This window comes from Chiloscyllium plagiosum, unplaced genomic scaffold (genome assembly GCF_037043375.1).
Source record: "Chiloscyllium plagiosum isolate Xiang-an unplaced genomic scaffold, Cpla_swu_hap1 HiC_scaffold_16, whole genome shotgun sequence".
Classification (NCBI taxonomy): Eukaryota; Metazoa; Chordata; class Chondrichthyes; order Orectolobiformes; family Hemiscylliidae; genus Chiloscyllium; species Chiloscyllium plagiosum.
In genome coordinates, this window is record NW_028270154.1 from 43,070,397 (window position 1) to 43,092,509 (window position 22,113).

Here is a 22,113-nt window from a genome sequence, read left to right on the forward strand (position 1 = left end):
TGTACCATTTGACATTTGCTGTTACAATTTCAGTCTGTGAGCTGAAAGCATTGTGTGGAGGTTGATGGCCAGTAGTCCCTTAATTATTCGATTTAAGGATTGAGAGGATGAATTAGCCAGAGGAAGTGCAGAGAAAGTGTAAGGATGGTTGATGTGGAAAGGAATTTTTTTAAAAAATGAAAATTTGAAAGTGTATTCAGGAATGAGGTGAGAACAGTGTTACCTGTTGCCTTTCTGGGCCAATGAGTTTAATTTGGCAATACACTAACAATTGACACATTAAAGACAAGTATTCTTTTGATGATTACCAGCCCTAACTTTCTGCTGGAGTTTCATGGATAATTACAGTGAAAGCCTAGTAAGTTATTTTAAAATAGCAAGCAACTCATTTGCCGTTTGTATGGAGTAAAGAGCAGATCACAGATTGGGCAAGTTCTCTGCACTTATTGACTGATTTGCACATTCATAACTGTATATGTTTACTCACTCCCCTTTAGTGTTAAGCATATGTATAATGTTTTGCAGTTGTTGTTCTGCACAATTCCACACTAACAGCGTTATTTTTCTTGACTTCCGTTATGTGAAAATTTTCTAAATCTATTCTGATTTTCTTTTAAAGAATAAAAATAGTATTGTAACCCCTCAAGCTTTAGGTTATGCATGTTTAAAAAATGTTCTTTATCTTTCAGGGAACTGCTTTTGAACAATAACCTGCTACGGGTTCTACCATTTGAGCTTGGAAAATTGTTTCAGTTACAAACCCTGGGTTTGAAAGGTAAGTGGAATTGTATGATCCATGTGTTGATTTTTTTTTTATTCTTATTGAAAATTATTTATAATTACCTTGTTAAATCTAGAAAACATTTTCCCCTGATTTATTTCATTTCACCTTCTGCCACTCTGGATCTTATTGATCCTTTGTGCTGGAAAATGCAGTAGTTGCCATTTGGTCACTTGCATTTCAATGAAATTGTCATGTTGAATAAGTCAACAGCTGTTAAGTTTTAGAAGGCAGAGTTACAGTTACCCCATAATAAAAGCAACTGGATTGAAACAGCCTAGTGAGCAGTGCAACTTCATGTAAAATTTATTGTTGGATTTCTAACGTGCTCATGAGTTCTGTGGATTCGAAGGATGACCAAATAATGCTGATGTGAGGTTTTTTAAAAAAGAAAATTCTTATCCAGTGAATGTAAGCCTTGTGTCAAGGCCAACATTTATTGCCCATTCTTAGGTGCCCTTGAGAAGGTAGTAATAATCCAAAATCCATGTGTTGTACGTATATCCATAGTTAGTTTAGGGAGGGATGTTGTGACGTTAAAGAAATGATGTAAGATGGCAGGAAGAAGAATTTATTGTTAGAATTGGTCATTATCTGGTGCTGGTGTAGCACTAACATTGTTTGCCAATTAATAGCCATGCAAGGTTTTGCTGGGTATCTGGTATTTGAGACGTTGAAAATGGTGTTGGATACAGATTCAAAATGAATGCCCCTAATTTTAAATTAAAAGAGGGAGGTTCATTTCACGAAATTGCAGAATGTGGTTATGCCTAAGACACCACCTTCTAGCAATGTCCTTAGATTGTGATGATAGGCTTTCAACATCTGCAGCCACCGTCTTTCGTGTTAGGTCTTGCTGCAACCAGTGAAGAGCTCCCTTGACTTATCATGCACCACCCATCTTTTTGTTGCCTTCTATGGCTAAAGTGTTGATATGTTTCTTTACTGGATGGTGCTTTTTTATTTGATTTTGTCGGATTTTGCTGGTTTCAAGCCTCTCTTCATTTCTATTGTAAATAGTCATATGGCACAGAAATGGATCGTTTGATATAACTTGTCCATGCTGACCAAGTCTCCCAAACTATATAGTACCACTTGCATGCGTTTGCCCCATAACCCTTCATGCCTTTCTTATTAATGTATCTAACGGAATATCTTTTAAATGCTTTAAATGACCTGCATCTACCACTTTTGGCAGTTCATTCCACGGATGTACTACCCTCTGTTTGAATGAGTTACCAGTAAACTTTCTCCTCTCACCTTAAAAATATGCCCCGTGGTTTTGAACTCCCCCACCATAGGGAAAGGCCTTTGCTATTCACCTTATCTGTGTCCCTCATGATTTTATAAACCCCTAATAAAGTTATCACTCAACCTTGCATGCTCCACTGAAAAAAGTACCAGCATCTCCCTCAAATTCAAACACTCCAGTCTCCGCAACATCCTGATAAATCTTTTTGAGCCCTTTCCAATTTAATAATCATTTGCATATTATCACACATTTTGGTATCCACATTTCAAAGGCCTCCAGCCTGTCTGTCTTGTCCACAGTTCTGATGCATACTTAAAGTAGATCACATGGAATCTTAGGAACTTCGTTTTCTTGATAGCACATGTTTTTGTGTTACAAAATTCCAGCTATTTCCTCCTCCTGATTTTTAGAATCGCATCTACCACTTGCTTCTGATTTTTGCTCTAAATAGACAAGCTATCTTGTTTTGGTGTGATGCCATCCCCCTCAATCTTCAGTTTATTTTATGCTAATGTATTCTTTTTGACTGCCTTTAGTCTTTGTGGTACCCTCAACATCCTTTCTTCCACCCCAATTTGTGAATCTTCCCCACCCACCCATTCACATGCATGTGCCCCCTTTCCCCCTTATTCACTCATGCACCTGTTACCCCTCCATGTGTTTGCTTGTGCCCCTCTTACCCCCTGTTGCTAATTTACTCACATGCTTTCTTCCCCGCTTCCTCTCAGACATGCTCCCTTCTCCTCCTGCCATCAGCCATCTTCCCTGCTAGCCCCCGAACTCTCCCTAAGGACAGCAGTGTCCTTCCCTAAAGAATGTTAATGAGCCAGATGGATTTGTCTGACAATTGGCAACGGTTTCTTGATCAGATTCTGATTTTTTTAATTAAATTCCTATTCCACCATTAGCCATGGTAGGATTTGAACCCTGGTTCCCAGAACGTTACCTGGGTCTCTGGATGAATACCCTAGTGATAGTACCAGTAGCCATTGCCTTCTCTAGGGTAGCACAGCATACACTACATCCTGCTGTTAATGTAGCCATTCCAAGGTACACACAGTACCCCAATTTTCCTAACTTTTGGTTGATTAGAAACATTAGAAAATAAGAGTTGGCCATTTGATCCTTCATTCATTCTGTCCATCCATTTCACAAGCCTCTTCCTGCTTTTTCCCCAAATCCCTTTGATCCCTTTTACCCCCAAGTATTATATTCAACTTTGTGAATTCATAAAATTGTTTGCCCTCAACTGCATGCTGTGGTAGCGAATTCTACAGGTGTACCACTCTCTCTAGTTGAAGAAATAGCTCCTCATCTCAGTCCTAAATGGTTTACCGCGTATCCTTACACTGTGACCCCAGGTTCTGGACTCCCTTGCCATCAGGAGCATCCTTCCTGCATCTACCTCATCTAGACCTGTTTCGAATGGTACATTTTTTACCCCACTCTTACTCACTGGAGTTCAGAAGAATAATCCTAATCTATTTAACCTTTCTACGTATGCCAACCACACCATCCCAGGAATCAATGTGGTAAAGCTTTTGCTGTACTCCATCTATAACAAGAACATCCTTCCTCAGAGGGAGACCAGAACTGTGCACATTCCAGGTCCCTGTATAATTGCAGCAAGATGTTGCAGCATGTACTGTCACCAGTAAAGCCAACAAACTATTTTACCTTCTTTGCCACCTGTATGCTTCCCTTCAGAGATTGGTGATCCTCGAGTCTTGTGGCACATTCACCTCTCACAATTTATAGCCATTCAGATAATTTGTTTTTGCTACCAAAGTGGATAACCTCATTTATCCACTTTTATATCTAAAAGAAAACCGGGCCCTCAGGTTTTTGTACTGAGCAACTATTTAAGCACAAACATGTGTATGCAGAGGCACGTACACTCTATGAAAGAAATTATTGGTGGACAAAGGAAAAACTGCAAAGTCAATTCCTGATTCAGGTGGGTGATTTTTCGGCTAGCCACAACCTTGGTGTTCAGTTTTCTTTCCCTTCCACTGGTTGGTAAGAAATACAGTGTGACTAATTTGCTTGAAAAATGCTTCTGATTTATTCATTCAAAAGCCATAGTTCACTGTAACTGCAACAGGAAATGTGACTGCTTTGCTTTAAGTTTAAACTGAGGCATTAAACTGCAAAGAACAGCAGATTCTTTTGGGGAAGACAACTACACTCTTTCCCTCACTGTGTCTCTGTAGCCTAATTCTAGTTCCAACCTGCTCAGTTAGCTGAGAACCAATCAGCTTCATTGTTAAACATTGCCTCCGTACTGTTTGCATTAAATAAGAATGATTTTAGTGGACGAAACAGTTACTTGAGATACTTGTTAATGGGTAGTTACACCAGACCGGTGAGAAAAGCAAATTGTAATACAGAACTATTTTAGCAGAAGATTGTCTCAAAAGACAGTTATTGCCAACAAAAGAAGTTTTGAGAAACTTAAAAGCATACAAATTAATAGCTTGATTCCATCTATACCATGGTGTTTTGATTTAACACATTGCTTGAGTTTTTATGGTGGACTCTTTTGAAGTCTTTTCAAGAAACTAGTGGAGAACCCCTTTGATAAATTATATTTTCCAGTGCTGTTACATGCTGTGGATTCAGCCTTTCACTGGATGTACTTTGATCAAGACACCAAAACAACCAAAGCAAAAACCTGATATTTAGCTGATGTTTTAGGCCTTGCAGTGCTACTTGTGATACCAAATTAAAACGGTCGGATTGACCTGTGACATCTTGATAAAATGCAATGCAGCTCCAGTAGCTTGAGCTTTAAATTGATGGTAGAATGCCTTCATGAAAATAAAAATAATTTTGAGGATGCTTCTCATGCCCAGATGACTTCTGTTCATGGATGTAGTTCTTGAAATGAAACTAGTTGTCTTTTCCTGAACTCAAATCATGAATTTTGACTTGGGTTTTTATTTAATTGTTTTCAGTAGTAAAGGTTGCGTTTGATTAGGGAAGAGAATGCATTAATTGATTAATTAAATGTTTTTTTTAAAGTTACCAAAATAGCTTAATATTGGTTCCATTGATAGATAACAATATTATAGATTTGTAGACCAGTTTGGCTGATAAGCTTCCATATGATTTGTAGGAAATCCTTTGGCGCAAGAAATTCTTAGTCTCTATCAGGAACCAGATGGAACTCGTAGGTTACTGAATTACTTGCTTGATAATTTGGCAGGTACTTCAAAAAGAAGTAAGTAAATAAAACCATATTTTATTTCAAATTTTTTAAGATGCAAGTTTTATCAAATTAATATATAATTTGATCTTCAATAGTTCAGCCAGAACAGCCTCCACCAAGGTCATGGATTGTTTTACAAGAACCAGAACGGGCACATCCCTCAGGTGAAATTAATTTTATTTTTTCAACCTGTGTTGAGTATTAAATTGAGATTAACCATTAATCCAATGAAATTCAAACTTTCAGATGTTAAGCATATGGTCCAAAGTATGAAAATGTGCGAACATGAATTTTGTAGTTACATTACCTAATTTGACTGGTTAAATTTAATTAGGTGAATTAGTTGTACTGTTCATCAAAGCTTGTGCATTGTACTGTGATACAAGGTGTGTAATTTAATAATATATATTATATATTTGATTTTGGCTTTTAAATCTTTATTATTTGCACGTTTTCTGTGTTGAAACGGTTTCATTATTAACTTGTAAGTACATCTATGGAAATGTATCTTTTTTTAAAAAAAAAGCAGTGTGAGTGAGACTAATGAGAAATTGTTGACTTTGGAGGGTTTTATCAGTGAGCAGTATAAACTATTTTGTGTGTTAGGTTTTGCATTACGTTTTCAGTTTAGTAAACAGGTTTTTTTTTCTCTTTTTTTTGTTGATACATTGAAACACCCATAGCTGGGAGGGAAAGCTTTTTAGTTTGGGCAATTGCCAAATCTTTGGCAAGGGAAATTGTTTAGGACTGTTCAGAAGGTTACCTCAGTGTGAGGAGTTTAGTTTAAAAGTTTTTAATCACTTTTTTTTTGGTTAAGACCTTGAAGAGGTTCTTTTGAAGTGAGAACATTTAGCTCATTTATATGAAGGTTCTTGGAAGTGGCTAGCAGATTCTCAAGATGGAGAATTGAAGGTACAGTTGAATTTGAGCCTTACAGATATGAAAGAGGAGGGAATTCTTTCTGGTGTGAGTACTGTAAAGGAGTGCTTTTGGAATGAATAAAATTGTATTTTACATTGTAATTCGACATCTTTAAGTTGGTGTTATATGTAAGAAGTTCGTTTTATGCTACTTTATCTTCGCTTCTTTTGCATAATACATTTCCTGTTTTTTTTTGAGTTAAACCCAAATCTTGCGGTTTTGCACATTTGTGTTTCTGTGTAAACCATCTTGTTAAAAATGCGAAAAACAAACCTATGATCTATCGAGCCAAATTTCAATCTGGGATCTGATTTGCCCCATAATAAAAGCAGCTGAGGTCAAAACAGTAGGGATAATTACAGTATGTAAATTGTTTTTCTATAAACAGGAACCTATTGCTTTGTGTTAAGCTGTTTCACCATGACTGACCACCAATAGAGAGAATAAGATGAAGGAGCAAACTGCAAACATATTTTTAAGATACTGTAAAAACAAAAATTGCCATAATGGGAGGGGTCTCGATTAAAATGCGTAAACTGAAAAAAAGTGTAAAAACAAAAGATGAGGAATTTCTGCAGTGATTGCAGAAAAACTTTTTCAATTATTGTTTTTAATCTAATGAAGACCATGGCATTGGATATAATTCTGAAAAAATGAGGTAGGCAAAGTGGAGCATTTTTCAGTTGGAAAATGTTGTTGAACAGTTTTCAACATTGTATCTTTAAGAATTGTTATGGACGAGGAGCAATCAAATTTGAAAACTGGAAAGGGATTACTTCCAGTGAGTTTAAAAAGAATCTGGCGCTGGTCACTTAGAAATCAAAATTGGTAGGCTAGAAGATGAATGAGCAATGGTATGCCTCAAAGAGGGAAGGATACCAAGTACGCATTAAATGCATTCTTAGAGTTAAGGAAGTAGAACAAAAGTTTCAGCTCCTCAATAGCTAACGAAATTGGATTTAAAATGACACATGAAAAGAAAGCCTAGATGAATCTAAGATCAACAATCCATCAGGTGACATTAGTGTATCTCCGCTCAATTCATTGCGCCAATCACATTTTAAACAGTTCCTTAATCTTAACATTTTCATCCTTGTTTTCAAATACTCCATGGCCTTGGTTTTCTACAGCCATACCCCTATAATCTCCCCTCGCCTTGAGTCCTGGTGATGTCAGCATTCCTCCAGTTCTGATCTCTTGCATGTGCATTGAGACACATGCACGTGTGCACACACCCCAAAAGCTTTAATCTCTTCTATTGGCAGTCATGCCTTCCTCATCTACCCTCTTTGCTTCTCAAAAGGAGCAATCTGAAATGTACATGTTTGGCAATGAGCTTCAGCATAATTGGGAGAGAACTAATATGTGTATACACTGTAAACTTGACAGAAATTTCACAGGTCACATAATAGCATATTACCAAACTTGAAGTATGTGGATCAAAGGGTGTTAAATGTGTGGATACAGAATTAGCTCGACACTGTAGAGTTATGGTAAATTGGATTTTTATTATTATATTGCTAAAATAGTATGGGTGCAAAATTATCAGGAGCACACAAGCAAATTGTAAGAAAACTTACAAGAACTTTTTGGAAAAAGGGTTGCAAAACCAAACTTTGATCATTTTTAGAAGCTGCGACAAGGGAAACTATAATGAGCAGTAAGTAGAAACACAAAACGCATACCTGAAATAATGGTGAACCAAGGGGCTAATCAGAGGGTAGAAGCTAAAGTAATTTATTATTAAAAAGTTAACAGAACTGAAAATTAACAAGCCCATAGACCTGAGAGCTTCTATGCTGCAGTTGTAAAATGGTTACTACAGCAATGGTGGATGCAATATTTGTGATTTCTCAAAATTCCCTAATTTTACCAACTGTCCCATTGGATTGGTAGATAACAAACATAACATTGTTATTTGGATGTGGATGCTTGTGGATGTGGTGCCAACCAAGCAGGCTGCTTCGTCCTAGATGATATCAAGCTTCTTAGGGTTATTTGAGCTGCATCAAGGCAAGTGGAATGTATTCATCACACCTGACTGCCTTGTATATGATGTACAGGCTTTGGGGAGTCAGGAGGTAAGTTACTCATGTCAGTATTCCTAGCCTTTGACCTGCTCTTGTAGCCACTGGTTAATATGGAGAGTCCAATGAGTTTCTGGTCGATGGAAGACCCAAAGGTGATGTTGTTTGGGGATTCAGTGATCTTGATCCCATTGAATGTCAAGGGACACCTGGTTAGATTGTCTCTTATTAGAGATGATCAATACCTGGCATTTGTGGTGGTGTGGATGTTACTTGCCACTTGTTTGCCCAAGCTTGGATTTTGTCTATGTCTTGTTGCATTTGAACATGCTTCAGAAACTGAGTTGCACGTGGTACTGAACATGCAGGGGAAGGTCATTGAATCATCTGAAGATGATTGGGCCGAGGATGCTACCATGAGGAACTCCTTAAGAGGTGTCCTGGAGCTGAGATGACTGACCTCTAGCAACCACACCCATCTTCCTATATGTCCTATGTGACTCAAACCGGCGGAGAGTTTGCCCGCGATACCCATTTATTCCAGTTTTGCTTGATGCTGCACTTGTTCAAATGTGGCCTTGGTGTCAAGCTTTTTTGTCCAGATTTGAACCACTGTTGTCATGAGGTCAGGAGCAGAGTGGGCCTGGCAGAACCCAAACTGATGTTGCTGAGCAAGTGCTGCTTGTTAGTATTATTGATGACCCCTTCCATCTCTTTATTAACCAAACGTAGTCTAGGACAGTGAATGACCAAGTTGGATTTATTGTGCTTCTTGGGTACAGGATATATGGGAAATTTTCCACATTGTCGAGTAGATGCCAGTGTTGTAACTGTACTGGAAGATCTTGGCTAGGTGAGCAGCAGTTAGAGAATCATAGGGATGTACAGCATGGAAACAGACCCTTCAGTCCAACTCGTCCATATCCCAACCTAATCTAGTCCCATTTACCAGCACTTGACCCATAGCCCTCTAAACCCTTCCTATTCATATACTCATCTAGATGCCTTTTCAAAGTTGCAATTGTACCAGCCTCCATGACCTTTCTCCATTCCATACACGCACTACCCATGACAGCTCCATTCCATACCCTCACTACCCTCTGCGTGAAAAAAGTTGCTCTTTAGGTCCCTTTTATATCTTTCCTCTCTCATCCTAAACCTATGTCCTCCAGTTCTGGACTCACCCACCCCAAGGAAAAGACTTTGTCTATTTATCCTACCTATGCCCCTCATGATTTTATAAACCACTATGAGGTCACCCCTCAGCCTTCGACGCTCCAGGGAAAAAAGCCCCTGCCTATTCAGCCTCTCCCTATAGCTCAAATCTTCCAACTGTGGCAACATCCTTGTAAATCTTTTCTGAACCCTTTCAAGTTTCACAAAATCCTTCCGATAGGAAGGAGACCAGAATTGCATGCAATATTCCAAAAGTGGCCTAACCAACGTCCTTTACAGCCGCAACGTGACCTCCCAACTCTATACTCAAACAGGTATGCTGTTTTGGAAAACGTAAGGGGTGATGGACTTTCAGCGGAATGTAGCATGAACAGCCAAGTTTCTGGTATCAAGACTGGCTCTAATGTAATGAGGGGTACAGCAAGTTCCAAGCGATTGATTGTGTTAGGGGACTGTCTAGTCAGGGTCACCGACGTTTCTGCAGCCAGCAGCGAAAAATCAGAATGGTGTGTTGCCTCCCCGGTGCCAGGATCAAGGATGTCTCAGAGAGGGTACAGAATGTTCTCAGAGGGGAGAGGGACCAGCAGGAGGTCATTGTACACATTGGAGGAAGAATATAGAAAGGTAGACAGGAATTTAAAAAGGAGGTCCTCGAGGCTAGTAATATCTGGATTACTCCCAGTGCTATGAGCTAGTGAGGGTTGGAATAGGAGGCTATTACATATGATTGCGTGGCTGAAGAGCTGGTGTATGGGAAAAGAATTCACATTTTTGGATCTTTAGAATCACTTCTGGGGTAGAGGTGACCTGTACACGAAGGGTGCATTGTACCTGAATTGGAAGGGGACTAATATATTAGCAGGGAGATTTGCTAGAGCTGCTTGGTAGGATTTAAAACTAGTAAGGAGGGGGAATGGGACCCAGGGAGATACTGAGGAAATAAATCAATCTCCGACAGGTACAACTGAGAAAAGAAGCGAGTCAAAAAGTCAGGGCAAGCAGGAACAAAACAGAGAATAAGGTACGACTGATAAATAAAACATTGGCAGTTCTGGAACACAGGTCTTCAGTACTATGAAGGGAATGTTGTCAGGGCCCAAAACCTTAGCACACTTCAGTGCCTCCAATTGTTCCTTGATATCACATGGAGTGAATCGAATTAGCTGACAGCTGAAGACTGGTATCTGCAGTACTGGGGACAACTGGAGGAGACTGAGATAGATTGTCCCCTCAGCATTTCTGGCTGAAGATTACTGTGAATGCTTCAGCCTTATCTTTTGAACTGATGTGCTGTGCTCTGAAGAAGAAACAAGACTCCAAAAGCTTGTGTTTTCCAATAAATCTGTTGGACTATAACCTGGTGTCATGTGATTTTTTGGGCCCTGACACAACAATGAAGAATGGGATAAATGATTTCGTTAAAACAAGATTCTGATAGATGTTAAAAGGCTATTTATTTTGGTTGGATCTTCATTAGTAATAAGAGACATTCTCAGGAAATGGGAACAATTGTTTTGCAAATCTAAGGTAAGTTTCTGCACTCGTAATATTGAGAATTATTGGCATTCTATACTTGAGGATTTTGGATGGTCAATCGTCATGTATATTCAAAGTAAAGATGAATGGATTTTTGAACTTGGGATCAAAGTGTATGGCAACTGGGCAGGAAGATTGAGTTGTGGTGAACACTATCTTCTGGAATGAGCTGAATGGGTTAAATGGCCCATTCCTATTCCTTTTTGTTTGCTTTGTTCTTACTGGAAGTGAATATGGTGAAACAACCTAATCCACCTGGAATTGATTAAGCAAATGTAGAATAGTTGATAAAAATATTTGCAGATTTTCTCATCAAAACAGCAGGAGGCGGGTCATAGAATGAGTTTTTATATCTCTAACTACAGTTCAGTTTTTATTGTGATGAAATGCAAATATGACTTTTCAGTGCTTGTACTTTCATTTGGAATGTGATTAGCTAATCTTATATTGAAAATAGGTCTTTGTTCCAGATTACTGAGTGCAGATGAGCAGCATCTTTAACTTCTAAATGCTCAGATGTGTGCATACATTTTGAGCATTGGCCTAAATTTTGTGTATTCATTTATTGGTTTCTAACTCATTCCTGATTTTTTTTTTCAATCTTTTTTAAAAACCGAAGTATTGTTTTACAGCATTGTTCTCGGTCATGTGCTACAACGTATTATGTGACAAATATGCCACACGACAGCTATATGGGTACTGTCCATCATGGGCACTGAACTGGGAATATAGGAAAAAATCTATTATGCAAGAAATCTTGAACTGCAATGCGGATATCATAAGTCTTCAGGTAAAGTTTTCTGTAGTTCAGATCATTTTTGCTAAAGGAGCTCTTTGCAAATACTTCTTATTAATTTAAAGCTGTTGACTAGCCAATGTGATTCCATGTTTGCTTTTTAAAATAAAAATATATCGATATTCTCATTGTTTGAATTTTTCTATTCATGTTGCATTTGTGCCAAATGTTTGAATATATTGAAACCAGCCAGTACCGGGACGAAATAAATGTTCACAATTGTACTATATCCAAGAATATTACTGTGGGGTTGTATCTATAATATATGGTTCCCATCCTGTGCTGGTCACAGTAATGCTAAGATTGCCAACAATTCTCGTCCCTTTGCCTGCTCAGTTACGGTTTTCCTTTTTGGTGTAGGAAGTTGAAACTGAACAGTACTTCGCGTTTTTCCTGGTTGAACTTAAAGAACATGGATATGATGGTTTCTTCAGCCCCAAATCCAGAGCCAGGACAATGTCCGAATCTGATCGGAAGCATGTAGATGGCTGTGCAATATTCTATAAGACTGAAAAGTAGGTTTGTAATGAGCATAAAATTTGTGTTGTAGCCTGTTGTCTTTTTCTCGAACTGCCGAGTTTCAGTGATCCATTAGAGAACTGTTACACTTTATGGGAGAGGGGAATTAATTAGTCAGTGAAGATAATTCATAGAGCCATTAGTTTAATACTGTCCAAACCGTAGCCCTTGACCCTATTCCTGCATTCCTAAACCTATTTAATGTTTTCTTTCTTTCCTAATAAATATTTTATTTCTTAAATAATATTGCAATCTTTTTATATACGTATTTGCATTGAATTTTTTATGTAGTGATTGCCTGAGTTTAAAGACTTTTCCTAATGTTTTCTTTCAATTTTGTGGTTTATAATTACATTCAGTAACCTTTTTTGTTACAGTCCACTAACCAGTTTAAATCTTTTATCGTTGTAGCTCTATACACAACCTTTTCACTAATCTGAAAACATAACATTTCACTTTTTTTTCTATACCAATGGGAAGTGGAGGGATTTTTGTTTTGCTTCTTTTTCACAGCTACAATTTCTAATTCATACTTGTATTCTCTTGAATCTTCACTGTGTATTTTCCATGGCTACAAGGGGCCAGGAATTTCTCCTTGGTTGCTCTAATTTTTTTAAATGCAGTTCAACTGATTCTGTGAAAAAGATGGCAACTGTTTTAAATGTAATTGTACCATATTCAAATTAAATTTCTGCAACCTTTTGTGCAAGTTTAAAACAAAGTGCTGCATTACAGTATAGTGCCAATCCTGACATGTATCGCACTTTCAGATTTTTCTTAATCACCATTAAGAATTTCTGCTGATTGCCCTCCACCCTTTTTTTCAAGAAGATCTTTAAGTAATTCCTTTCTTTTTAGTGAAGGCTCTAATAACTGTTTTAAATAGTTTTTAACATTTATGAAGAAACTGAATGTTGTATACCTAGTAAGTGAAACAATTTTGAAGCTATTTTCAATTAATGATTTGGGTTAGTTACATATCATTTGACTAAATGGTTATTAAAAAGTTTATTTTGAGATGCATCCATTTTCACCTGTATTGGTAAAGCTACATGAGTTAATATTCTACAACATTTACTTTTAAAAAGTGCTCGAAAACTTGGCCAGGTTGTGTTGTTTCACAAAAGACTTTACATGCAAAATATAGAGTAGAGTGAGAAATAACTTGAAACAAACAAACATTCAACTAGAACCATTTGCATCCAAATAGCTAGTTGTCCCCAAAGTGAAAACTGGTAGTTGAATAGTCAATCTTGATTGGGCAATGTGATTTAAATTGAGAACTACTTGTTGCAAAATCAGATGTATTTTTACAAGAGATGACTTCACAATTGGAATCTTTTTGAGCCATTATGATGCCAAAATTGAGGGGCTGTGGGAAGAAAATCTTTTTTTTAAAACCCCACTCAATACCTGTTGGTCATGGACACACCACTTATATATGTAAGCTAATTAGATCAGATATGTTGTGGTTTCTATGTGATCCAACTGACAAAAGTTTTATAATTTAGTTATTACACTGAAGGAGTTGAGATATATTATTCGCTTTTACAGTACTTGTATGTGCACTTATGATGCTGCTAAAATAACTTTTGTTACCTGTAATAATAAATATGATTACAAACGATAAAAATTCATTTGTCTTCACTGATATAAATTTCTCAATTTATGAAAATAAATTTCCTAGCTTTTTTTTTTATATTAACCATTACACTAAAATGAATTTCTGTCATAAATGGCTGGATACTTGCCCTTGAATTTGCAACCAATCTGGCATGTCAAACTGTTTCCAGGGTGAGGAATAGAGTCAGTGGGTAGGAAAACTGAAGTTATACTGGATTGATGTCAGTGGCTTTAGCTTTCCCAGAATTCAGTAGCAAGCAATTAATTTCTCATCAAGTATTCTGAGAAGTTTGTCTCATTATTTATCTCTAAACCTAAATGTCCAATTTAAAATCTTTGGCTCAACTCTAGAGGTCACTTAACAACATGTAGACTTTAATGATCAACAGCTACATGTCAGCATTAGAATATTATATTTTTGTTTGACATGGCATTTTTATGAACATTGAGGAAAATAAGATGTGAATTATTTCCATGTGACGCATTTGCTTCATTGGCTCTTTAAAATGTTTAATTCAGCTTCTCAAGTGATTTGTCCTTCTTTACGAATGTGTATCTCATTGTACAAATTTGATTGAGCTTTCGGACTCTTTGTTAAAGTTGAGCGTTTTCTGCTGCAATGTGAAATACACTAGAATGTGTATGACACATTAATGCATATTATTTCAAGGTTTTTTTTTGTTCAAATAATCCCCTGGCTCACTGAATCCACAGATGAATTCCAGTTTACATCCAGGTAATAAGGTGGTGCACTTTTAAAGATAAGGTACATAAGACTGGCATGATTGTGAGCCTGCATCTAAACGCATCGCCTATTCTACATTATGTATGATGACAGCCATGACAAGTTTATAGCTGGGACCTTTATAGCTATTTGGATGAGTCATTAAGTGTAGTGCAGTTGCTGATAATTTACTGCTGTATATTTCTATGCAAATTGGCATGGACTGCAAAGCAAGAATATTAAATTAACAGCAGCTGTAGATTGGCATTTTACAGTAAACAGACCTTTTAAATATGTATGATTTAGCATTTGTGGTTGAATATTGATAGGACAATTTTCATAAAGGGAGGAATAGTTACTTTTATTCAAACTATATAAACTTTTGGTATCTTAAATGGATGAGAGATCTGTTAGCAGGTGAAGGAAAAATTTCAGGTAGGTATAGACAGCATTAACCTATTTTTAACATTTAAAGAGGCATTCTGACTGCTAGATATTTCTAGCATCTTGCTGGGTTTTTTTTTTCAGGTATCCAGTGTTTGCTCCTTCCTTGCTGTTCTGTACTTCGTTCAACTCAATTGAATCCAGGACTTCTAACACAACTCTTTCTTGGATAAACTTATTAGAGTTACATGTTTATGTTATAAACACTAACCAGCTCTTTTTAAAATTTTTCTGTTTATAGATTTTGTCTGATTCAGAACCACACTGTTGAATTCAACCAATTGGCCATGGCAAATTCAGATGGTTCAGAAGCAATGTTGAACAGAGTTATGACAAAAGATAACATCGGAGTTGCTGTACTCTTGGAGTTGCAGAAGGATTCTTTTGAGCTATTCCGTAAGTGTATTTTAGCAAAATCTGAATATGACATCTTGTTAATAAAAATTAATGGTAAAAATTGCAGAGCAGTTCATTTTGTTCAACATAAGTTTAAAGTTGATTTCTATTTCTGATTGGAATTAAGTAGTTGGTAATTTTAAGGTATTGAGTTCTGTGACTCCCTTTCCCAATGCCTTTTATCTGCTGCATTGAGACTTATGCCTTGGCTTACATCTTATTCCTTTGTCAAAGATATCTGGTGTTTCCCTTTGTCCATAGCAACTGGACTTTATGTCCCCATTTTGACAGTTGAATTAATTAATGTTAGATATATACTTGGTTTTACTTGGTCACTGTATTGAAGAGGTAATTGTTCCATCTGAATAAGTTATATAGCACCTTTAGCAGTGAATCCTTTCGAATCAAAGTGGTTCATTTTGTCAGGAAGAATGAGAAGAGGCAAAATGAACGGAGTCATTCAATTTTTAAGAAGGTACAGGACAGAGAGAAGTGGGATGTAAGTACACATCTTTGCAAGTGGCAGGACATGATGAGAAGGCTGTTTTTTAAAGAGGAATACTGGATTCTTATTTTTATGAATGTAGGCAAGGAAATTGTGCTGAAGCTTTTGTTAGCTCTCAGCTGGAATATTGTGGTCAGTTATATGTTCCCCACTCCAGGAAGATTGTCAGAGCCTTAGAGATGATAGAGAAATTTGCCAGAATAATATGAGGGAAATAATGTGGAAATATTAAGACTTGGAGCTGTCCTTGGGTAGAGATGGTTAAGGGAAATTTGATAGTGACATTTCAAATCATGAAAGGTTTTGACAGTTATTAAAGAGAAACCGTTTCTTGTGATTAACATGTTGTTAACCAGAGGATATAGATTTAAGGTGACTGGCAAAAACAGATGAGAGAAAAGAGGAAAGAAATTATGCGTAAAATTATGACCTGGAACATGCCGCCTGAAAACATGATGGATTCAATAATATTTTTTAAAAGGGAATTGGATAAATATTTGAAGGGGAAAAAGTATGGGGTGATAGGAAATGATTGGGCCTAATTGTACAACTCTTTCAAAGTCATAATGGACCTAAAGGTTATCTCTGTATCATTTTGGAAAATGTATCCAAATTTCAAAGGCAATTTCAAAGATGTGACGGAAAGATATGAAGTCACGAAGAAGAAGGTAGTATAAACAATGACGAATTTGGTTAATCAGGTAAATTTTGAAGGGTCAAAAGTTTGCTCTGTCCTGATTGCAGAGAAATGACCTTGCTTCTGAGAGTCAGCCTGAATGATGCCAAATGGCCATTGGCTTAATTAACACAACTCCAGTTCCGCCTCTTCTGGCTCTAGAAATATTGTCAATACAATTTTTTTATTATGAGATTGCTCCTATGCAGTTTTGAGACACTGCTATATTGGAGAGGACATAAACTGAAAAACTGATAGTTTTATACGTGTAAGATTAATAATATGAAGCCAATGCAAGGGGGAAAAAAATCATTATTCTCAGTTAGATATGATGCCATGAATATTATTTTCAAGAAAAAATTCAAGATCTCTCCTGATATGTAAGTAGTTTTGGACAATAATGTAAATCTTGCTAGGGAGGCCCAGTCAGGGAAAATGTAATTGGTGTTCACTAAGCTATTGCTATCTACAGCATTCTATTTTGGCCATTGTAACTGCTGGCAGGAGAACTTCTATCTGGAGCATGGTGTTGCTTTTCTTTGTTTCACTTTTTGGATCCTGTAATCTCCATTTAATTATAAAACATTGTGGAAAAAAAAATCTACCTAATATGGGAATGTTGTGAAGATGGCCAAGTAAGAGCCTGTTGAACCCCACAACATAGGAAATATCTGTCTCTTTATGTCTAATTATTTGTATGAGTCTCATTAGGTAAAATGGAGAGAGCATCATCCTGCATCTGACCATGCTACAGCTGAGTGTGCCTGGTATGAGCACTGATGTCTTGCATGATATTAATTCCATCTCCCTGGATGAAGTTTTCTGGAACACCCTCAAGTATAAAACAATTCGCCTTAATGGGAAGGCTGCAGTTGCTTTTTAAGTAGAAATTTGATACATTTTTGGATGGACCTTTATTGTTAAAGAGCAAGATGTAAATTTGCTAACTTAGCTGGAAGGTTTATTTTCAGACATTTCGTCACCATACTAGGTAACATCATCAGTGAGCCTCTTGTGAAGCACTGGTGGTATGGCCCGTTTTTTATTTGTGTTTAGGTTTTCCTTGGGTTGATTACGTCATTTCCTGTGGTGATGTCATTTCCTGTTCTTTTTCTCAGGGGGTGGTAAATGGGATCCAAAGTCAATGTGTTTATTGGTAAAGTTCTGGTTGGAATGCCATCTTCGAATTCTCGTGTGTGTCTGTTTGATTTGTCCTAGGATAGATGTGTTGTCCTAGTGTACTTCCTCAACTGCATGTAAAGATACTAGTGAGAGTGGATCAGGTCTTTTTGTGGCTTTTGTATGATGTTGCTGACAGAGAATAAAGACTGTGTAGTAAAGAACAGATAAAGCAGGATGACCACTTCAGCAAGATTTTGACTTTGCATTCAAAGTGTATTTTTGACTCAAAGCTGTACATTTTTTATAAATTTAAAAAAAATAGAAAATATGTCAGTGAAATTTAATTGTCATTTAGATTGTGCAGTTACTTGGAGCCTAGGAGTTCCTCTGCCCTATCCAACAGTTCACCAAATCCTTGTTTTCTGTGGGGGTACCTGGACACACAACTCCTGCAGTTAACACAAATAACACAGATTTGTCATAATCGAATCCCCTATCTACCAGGAAAGAGCTCACAGTCCGTTGGCGCGTCTCAAAAGGGAAGGAAATCATGTCTGGGACTGACCCCTCAACTATGTCAAACCGAATCTGCATATAATGAGGAGTGTGTGTACTGTGGCTGTATCTACACCACCTTAATTGCAGCACTGGATGAAGGCAGCTCACAGTTGTCTTCTCAAGGGAAATTGGGGAATGAGCAACAATTAGTGATTTTGCAGATAGTACGTACCCACATTCTGTGACAGAAATTTTAAGCGTATGGATTGGACAATTGGGGATAATTTAAGGCTGAGGCATTACTGTATTACTAAAATTGGTGTGAAATAGCAGTATACATGGGCAGATCTTAACAAATGGACATTACCCACTTTTGTCAGTTTTATCCCAAAGATATGAGGAAATAAGCTTTTGTTGGTGAGAGCTATACAAGCATAGTATTTAGTATGGGTTTCCACACCTGAGAACATATTTGGGCACTATCAGTTTGCTGAAAATATTTTACTAGAATAGTAAAAACATTTTAACAGTTTGACAATTTTTTCAACCTTAGCTGGGAAGTCATTTCATGGTGTGGAAAAGCAGCTCATTCTTATTGCGAATGCACATATGCATTGGGATCCTGAGTATTCGGATGTGAAACTGATACAAACCATGATGTTCCTGTCTGAAGTGAAGAATATAATTGAAAAGGCATCTCGTACACTCAGACCTGGCGCTGTCACAGGAGACCTTAATGTCATTCCTCTTGTACTGTGTGCAGATCTCAATTCATTGCCAGATTCAGGTAAGGATTGCTAATGTACCTTGTGATACGGTGGCACCAGTACTTTAATTCATCAATTACATCTAGTAATTTCTTTCTAGAATGTTAAAAACACATGTTCAGTCAGAAATATTGTGAACTATGAATGAAAATAATTTGTTAACTGATGAAATTCATTGTGATAAGCTGTGACAAAGGTGACCCTCCAATATGTCATTTGACAAAAGTATAAACTTTTTTTATATAAAGACTGATAAGTCATTGCCCCTTCTGGCACCTCCAGGCCAACCTAATTGGTTCAAAATTCCTCCATGGATTTACTCATATTCTTCAATGTCCTGCATTTACCATCCCAGACTCCTCCAATTCTATATCCATATGTGTGACACATTCTTCCAAGCTATTTTGCAAAGCACCTTCCACCTTTCTTGCATTCTACCATAAGTAACAGTTATTAACCCAATTATAGTCCTCACACTCCAGAGCTCTTCCTAAACCCTTTTGTTTCACTGCATTTCTCCCAATGGTCACAGTTTTTCTCCTTGTTTTACTGCATCTTTCACTACCTCCACAGTCACCTTGAAGCACTTTAGGGACTTTTGTTACGCCTAAGGATTCTAGATGAATACAAGGTTGATTACTGTGTTAAACTTTGAAATATTTGACAAATTGAGAGCTATTAAAAAGTATGTGGGGGAAAAATGAGGAAAAATCATGCAATTGTGTTCCACAAATTTTAATAATAAATATCTAGTACAAATCATACCACAAATGTTCTAATTGCTCATTAGTTCTTCGAATCTTTGGCTGGCGTTTTCCATCAGCATATGTAGCATAATGAATATGTTAAAAACTACATTATTGGGGGAAAAAAATCCACTTTTTAAAAAAAATCCTGTGCTGCCTATTGCTTTTAAATTGAAATACTCAAATTTAAAGGAGCTATGAGCAAACTGGCACAAATGTTTAGTTCAGGGACACTCTGAGGAACTACTTGTATGTGATCATGACAATACTTAGAAATTTGGTTAATTGAAGTTATGTGAAAGAAATTTCCACCCTATGCTTCAATTTAGAATCTTGTAAGTTTTACCTATTCCTTGTGATCACATTGTGCGTGAACGATTCTTCTTGGGCATTGTCATCATTCAAAGTTAATTTATTTTCTGTAGCTTCAACAGTTCGTTGTAAATTTACCTCCTAGTTGTAATGATATGCTCAGAATTGTGTGAGAAAAATGATTTTTGATTATTCCAGAGTAAGCCATTGTATCTGGGGATCTAATTTACAATTACTGATTTTAAAACAATCTAAAATACGTTAGATTTGGTTGTTTCTGCAAAGGTATCTTTACTAAGTTGATGGATTGAATTAAGTACTAACGTAATGGATAATAATATATTGTTTGTTTAGTTGCTATGTGGTTCTTTATTGCTTGGTTTCATTTCTCTGAAACTCTTGTGGCCACCTTTTTTAAGATATTACAATAATTAGTTATTTATTACTTGAACAGATGTTTCTAGGCATTGGGTCTCTTTTCTCATCCCTGATAATGACTTCACTGCTGTTAATGTCACTTCTATATTCCACAAGATTTTTACTTCCTACAAAATATTCTCGTGACATGGGATTGCTTGGAACTTAGACAATTCTGCTATTAGATGTAGCTTTCGAACACTTGGATAAGAAATAAACAACTGATAACCAGTGAATGCTGGCACACAAATAACTTTGTTCAAAAGCTATTCAAATCAAACCTTTTGCAAAAATAAAAATGTTCAAATATCTATCTTTTTATCACTTAGGTAGAATATATTCTCTGCTCGCTGTCTGTGGTTTAATTGGAGTAGCAAAGAAAAACTTGATCTATGGTTAGGTAGTTTTTAAAACCTCTAATAAATGACCATTTTATTTCTCAGTAAGTTAGTGTATGCATTATTTTATAAAGTAAGCTACTGTGCAAGGGCAGATTCATTATACCATATAAAATGCCATAAATTGTTTTACTAAAGAGCAGGAATGTAATTGTGTCGTAAACACCTAAATCAACTCTTGTGTATGAAGTCAGAGTTTGTAAACATTCTCATGCCAGTACGTTTTGTTATTATATTGCACTTTCTCAGTGTGATGTTTAACAGACAAGGAGTGTATGTCAGACAACAAAGCTAGCTGATTTCTCTCTCTCGCTCAGTGAGTTAGGTTATGCTAACCTGTTCTTCTAGAATCTATCAAAATCATTACAAGGACTGCTTTATCACCTTTCGTAACAATCTTTGGGAGCAATTGAAGTGAGTTTCAGGTCACGTATTTTATTGTGAGATTTTCTGTTTGGTGTTGTTTGCTGATGAACTCTGTTGACTATGGATAAAAAAAATTACTGGGACAAGGGGCATGGAATTTTAGAGGATTGGCAATATCATGAAGTGTCAGGGAGTCCCTTGTGTTACATTTTTGGGCTTTATAAAACTTTGATAAACACAAGTAAGTAACAGATTTAAACAAACTATTCTATAACTCATCCATTACTTAGCCTAAAACTGTTTATTTCTGCAATTAACAGTTTATTATTGAGTGGACTGGGCATGAGTTTGGGAAATTCCAATTTGCGGCACTTCGTGTGATTTCTCCATTCTACCAAATTCTGTGTCAATTGCTCAGTAGCTGAATTCTTGCTACACTATGTTCACATCACTGGTGCTGCAAAAAAACAGGTTCATGTCACTGCTTCTGTGTAGTTGCATCTAGAGCTAGAGTGAGGTGGAGAGAGATTATCTGGGTTTTCAAACACTTGCATAGCTCCCATGACAAAATTGCTTCGGTTGAGTTTCTAGTCTTCAGCCATCATTGATTTCTTATTACATTTCTTTTTCTTCAATCATGGATGTGTGTGTTTCACTAACTTAGCAACATGCTCTGTTCAGCATGTCAGGTTTCATCTAAAAAGTCTTACATTCGTAAAATGACGTACCATAGGCAATTACTAGATTTTTGTGAACTGGAAGCATAAAGGAATATGGAAACTGGTGAACACAACAAGCAGTAGAATTGGAATAGATCATTTGGTCCATTGAACCTACTCCAACATTTAGCAGTATCATAGCTGAGGACTTTTCTCAGCTATGCCTGCCCACGGTGGGTTT

At 36.8% G+C, this 22,113-nt stretch overlaps 1 protein-coding gene across 4 annotated transcripts in view; it reads left to right on the plus strand.

Annotated features, from left to right (window-relative positions):
- LOC122556644 (CCR4-NOT transcription complex subunit 6) overlaps positions 1-22,113 on the plus strand; it is an 87,394-nt gene that overhangs the window by 59,521 nt on the left and 5,760 nt on the right. For all 4 annotated transcript variants that reach the window (XM_043703610.2, XM_043703611.2, XM_043703612.2 and 1 more), the window contains exons 4-10: positions 690-775; positions 5,152-5,256; positions 5,340-5,408; positions 11,537-11,694; positions 12,061-12,215; positions 15,252-15,406; positions 18,761-18,994. In XM_043703610.2, coding sequence (XP_043559545.1) covers positions 690-775; positions 5,152-5,256; positions 5,340-5,408; positions 11,537-11,694; positions 12,061-12,215; positions 15,252-15,406; positions 18,761-18,994 — 962 coding nt within the window. The remainder of the gene's footprint in view (positions 1-689; positions 776-5,151; positions 5,257-5,339; positions 5,409-11,536; positions 11,695-12,060; positions 12,216-15,251; positions 15,407-18,760; positions 18,995-22,113) is intronic.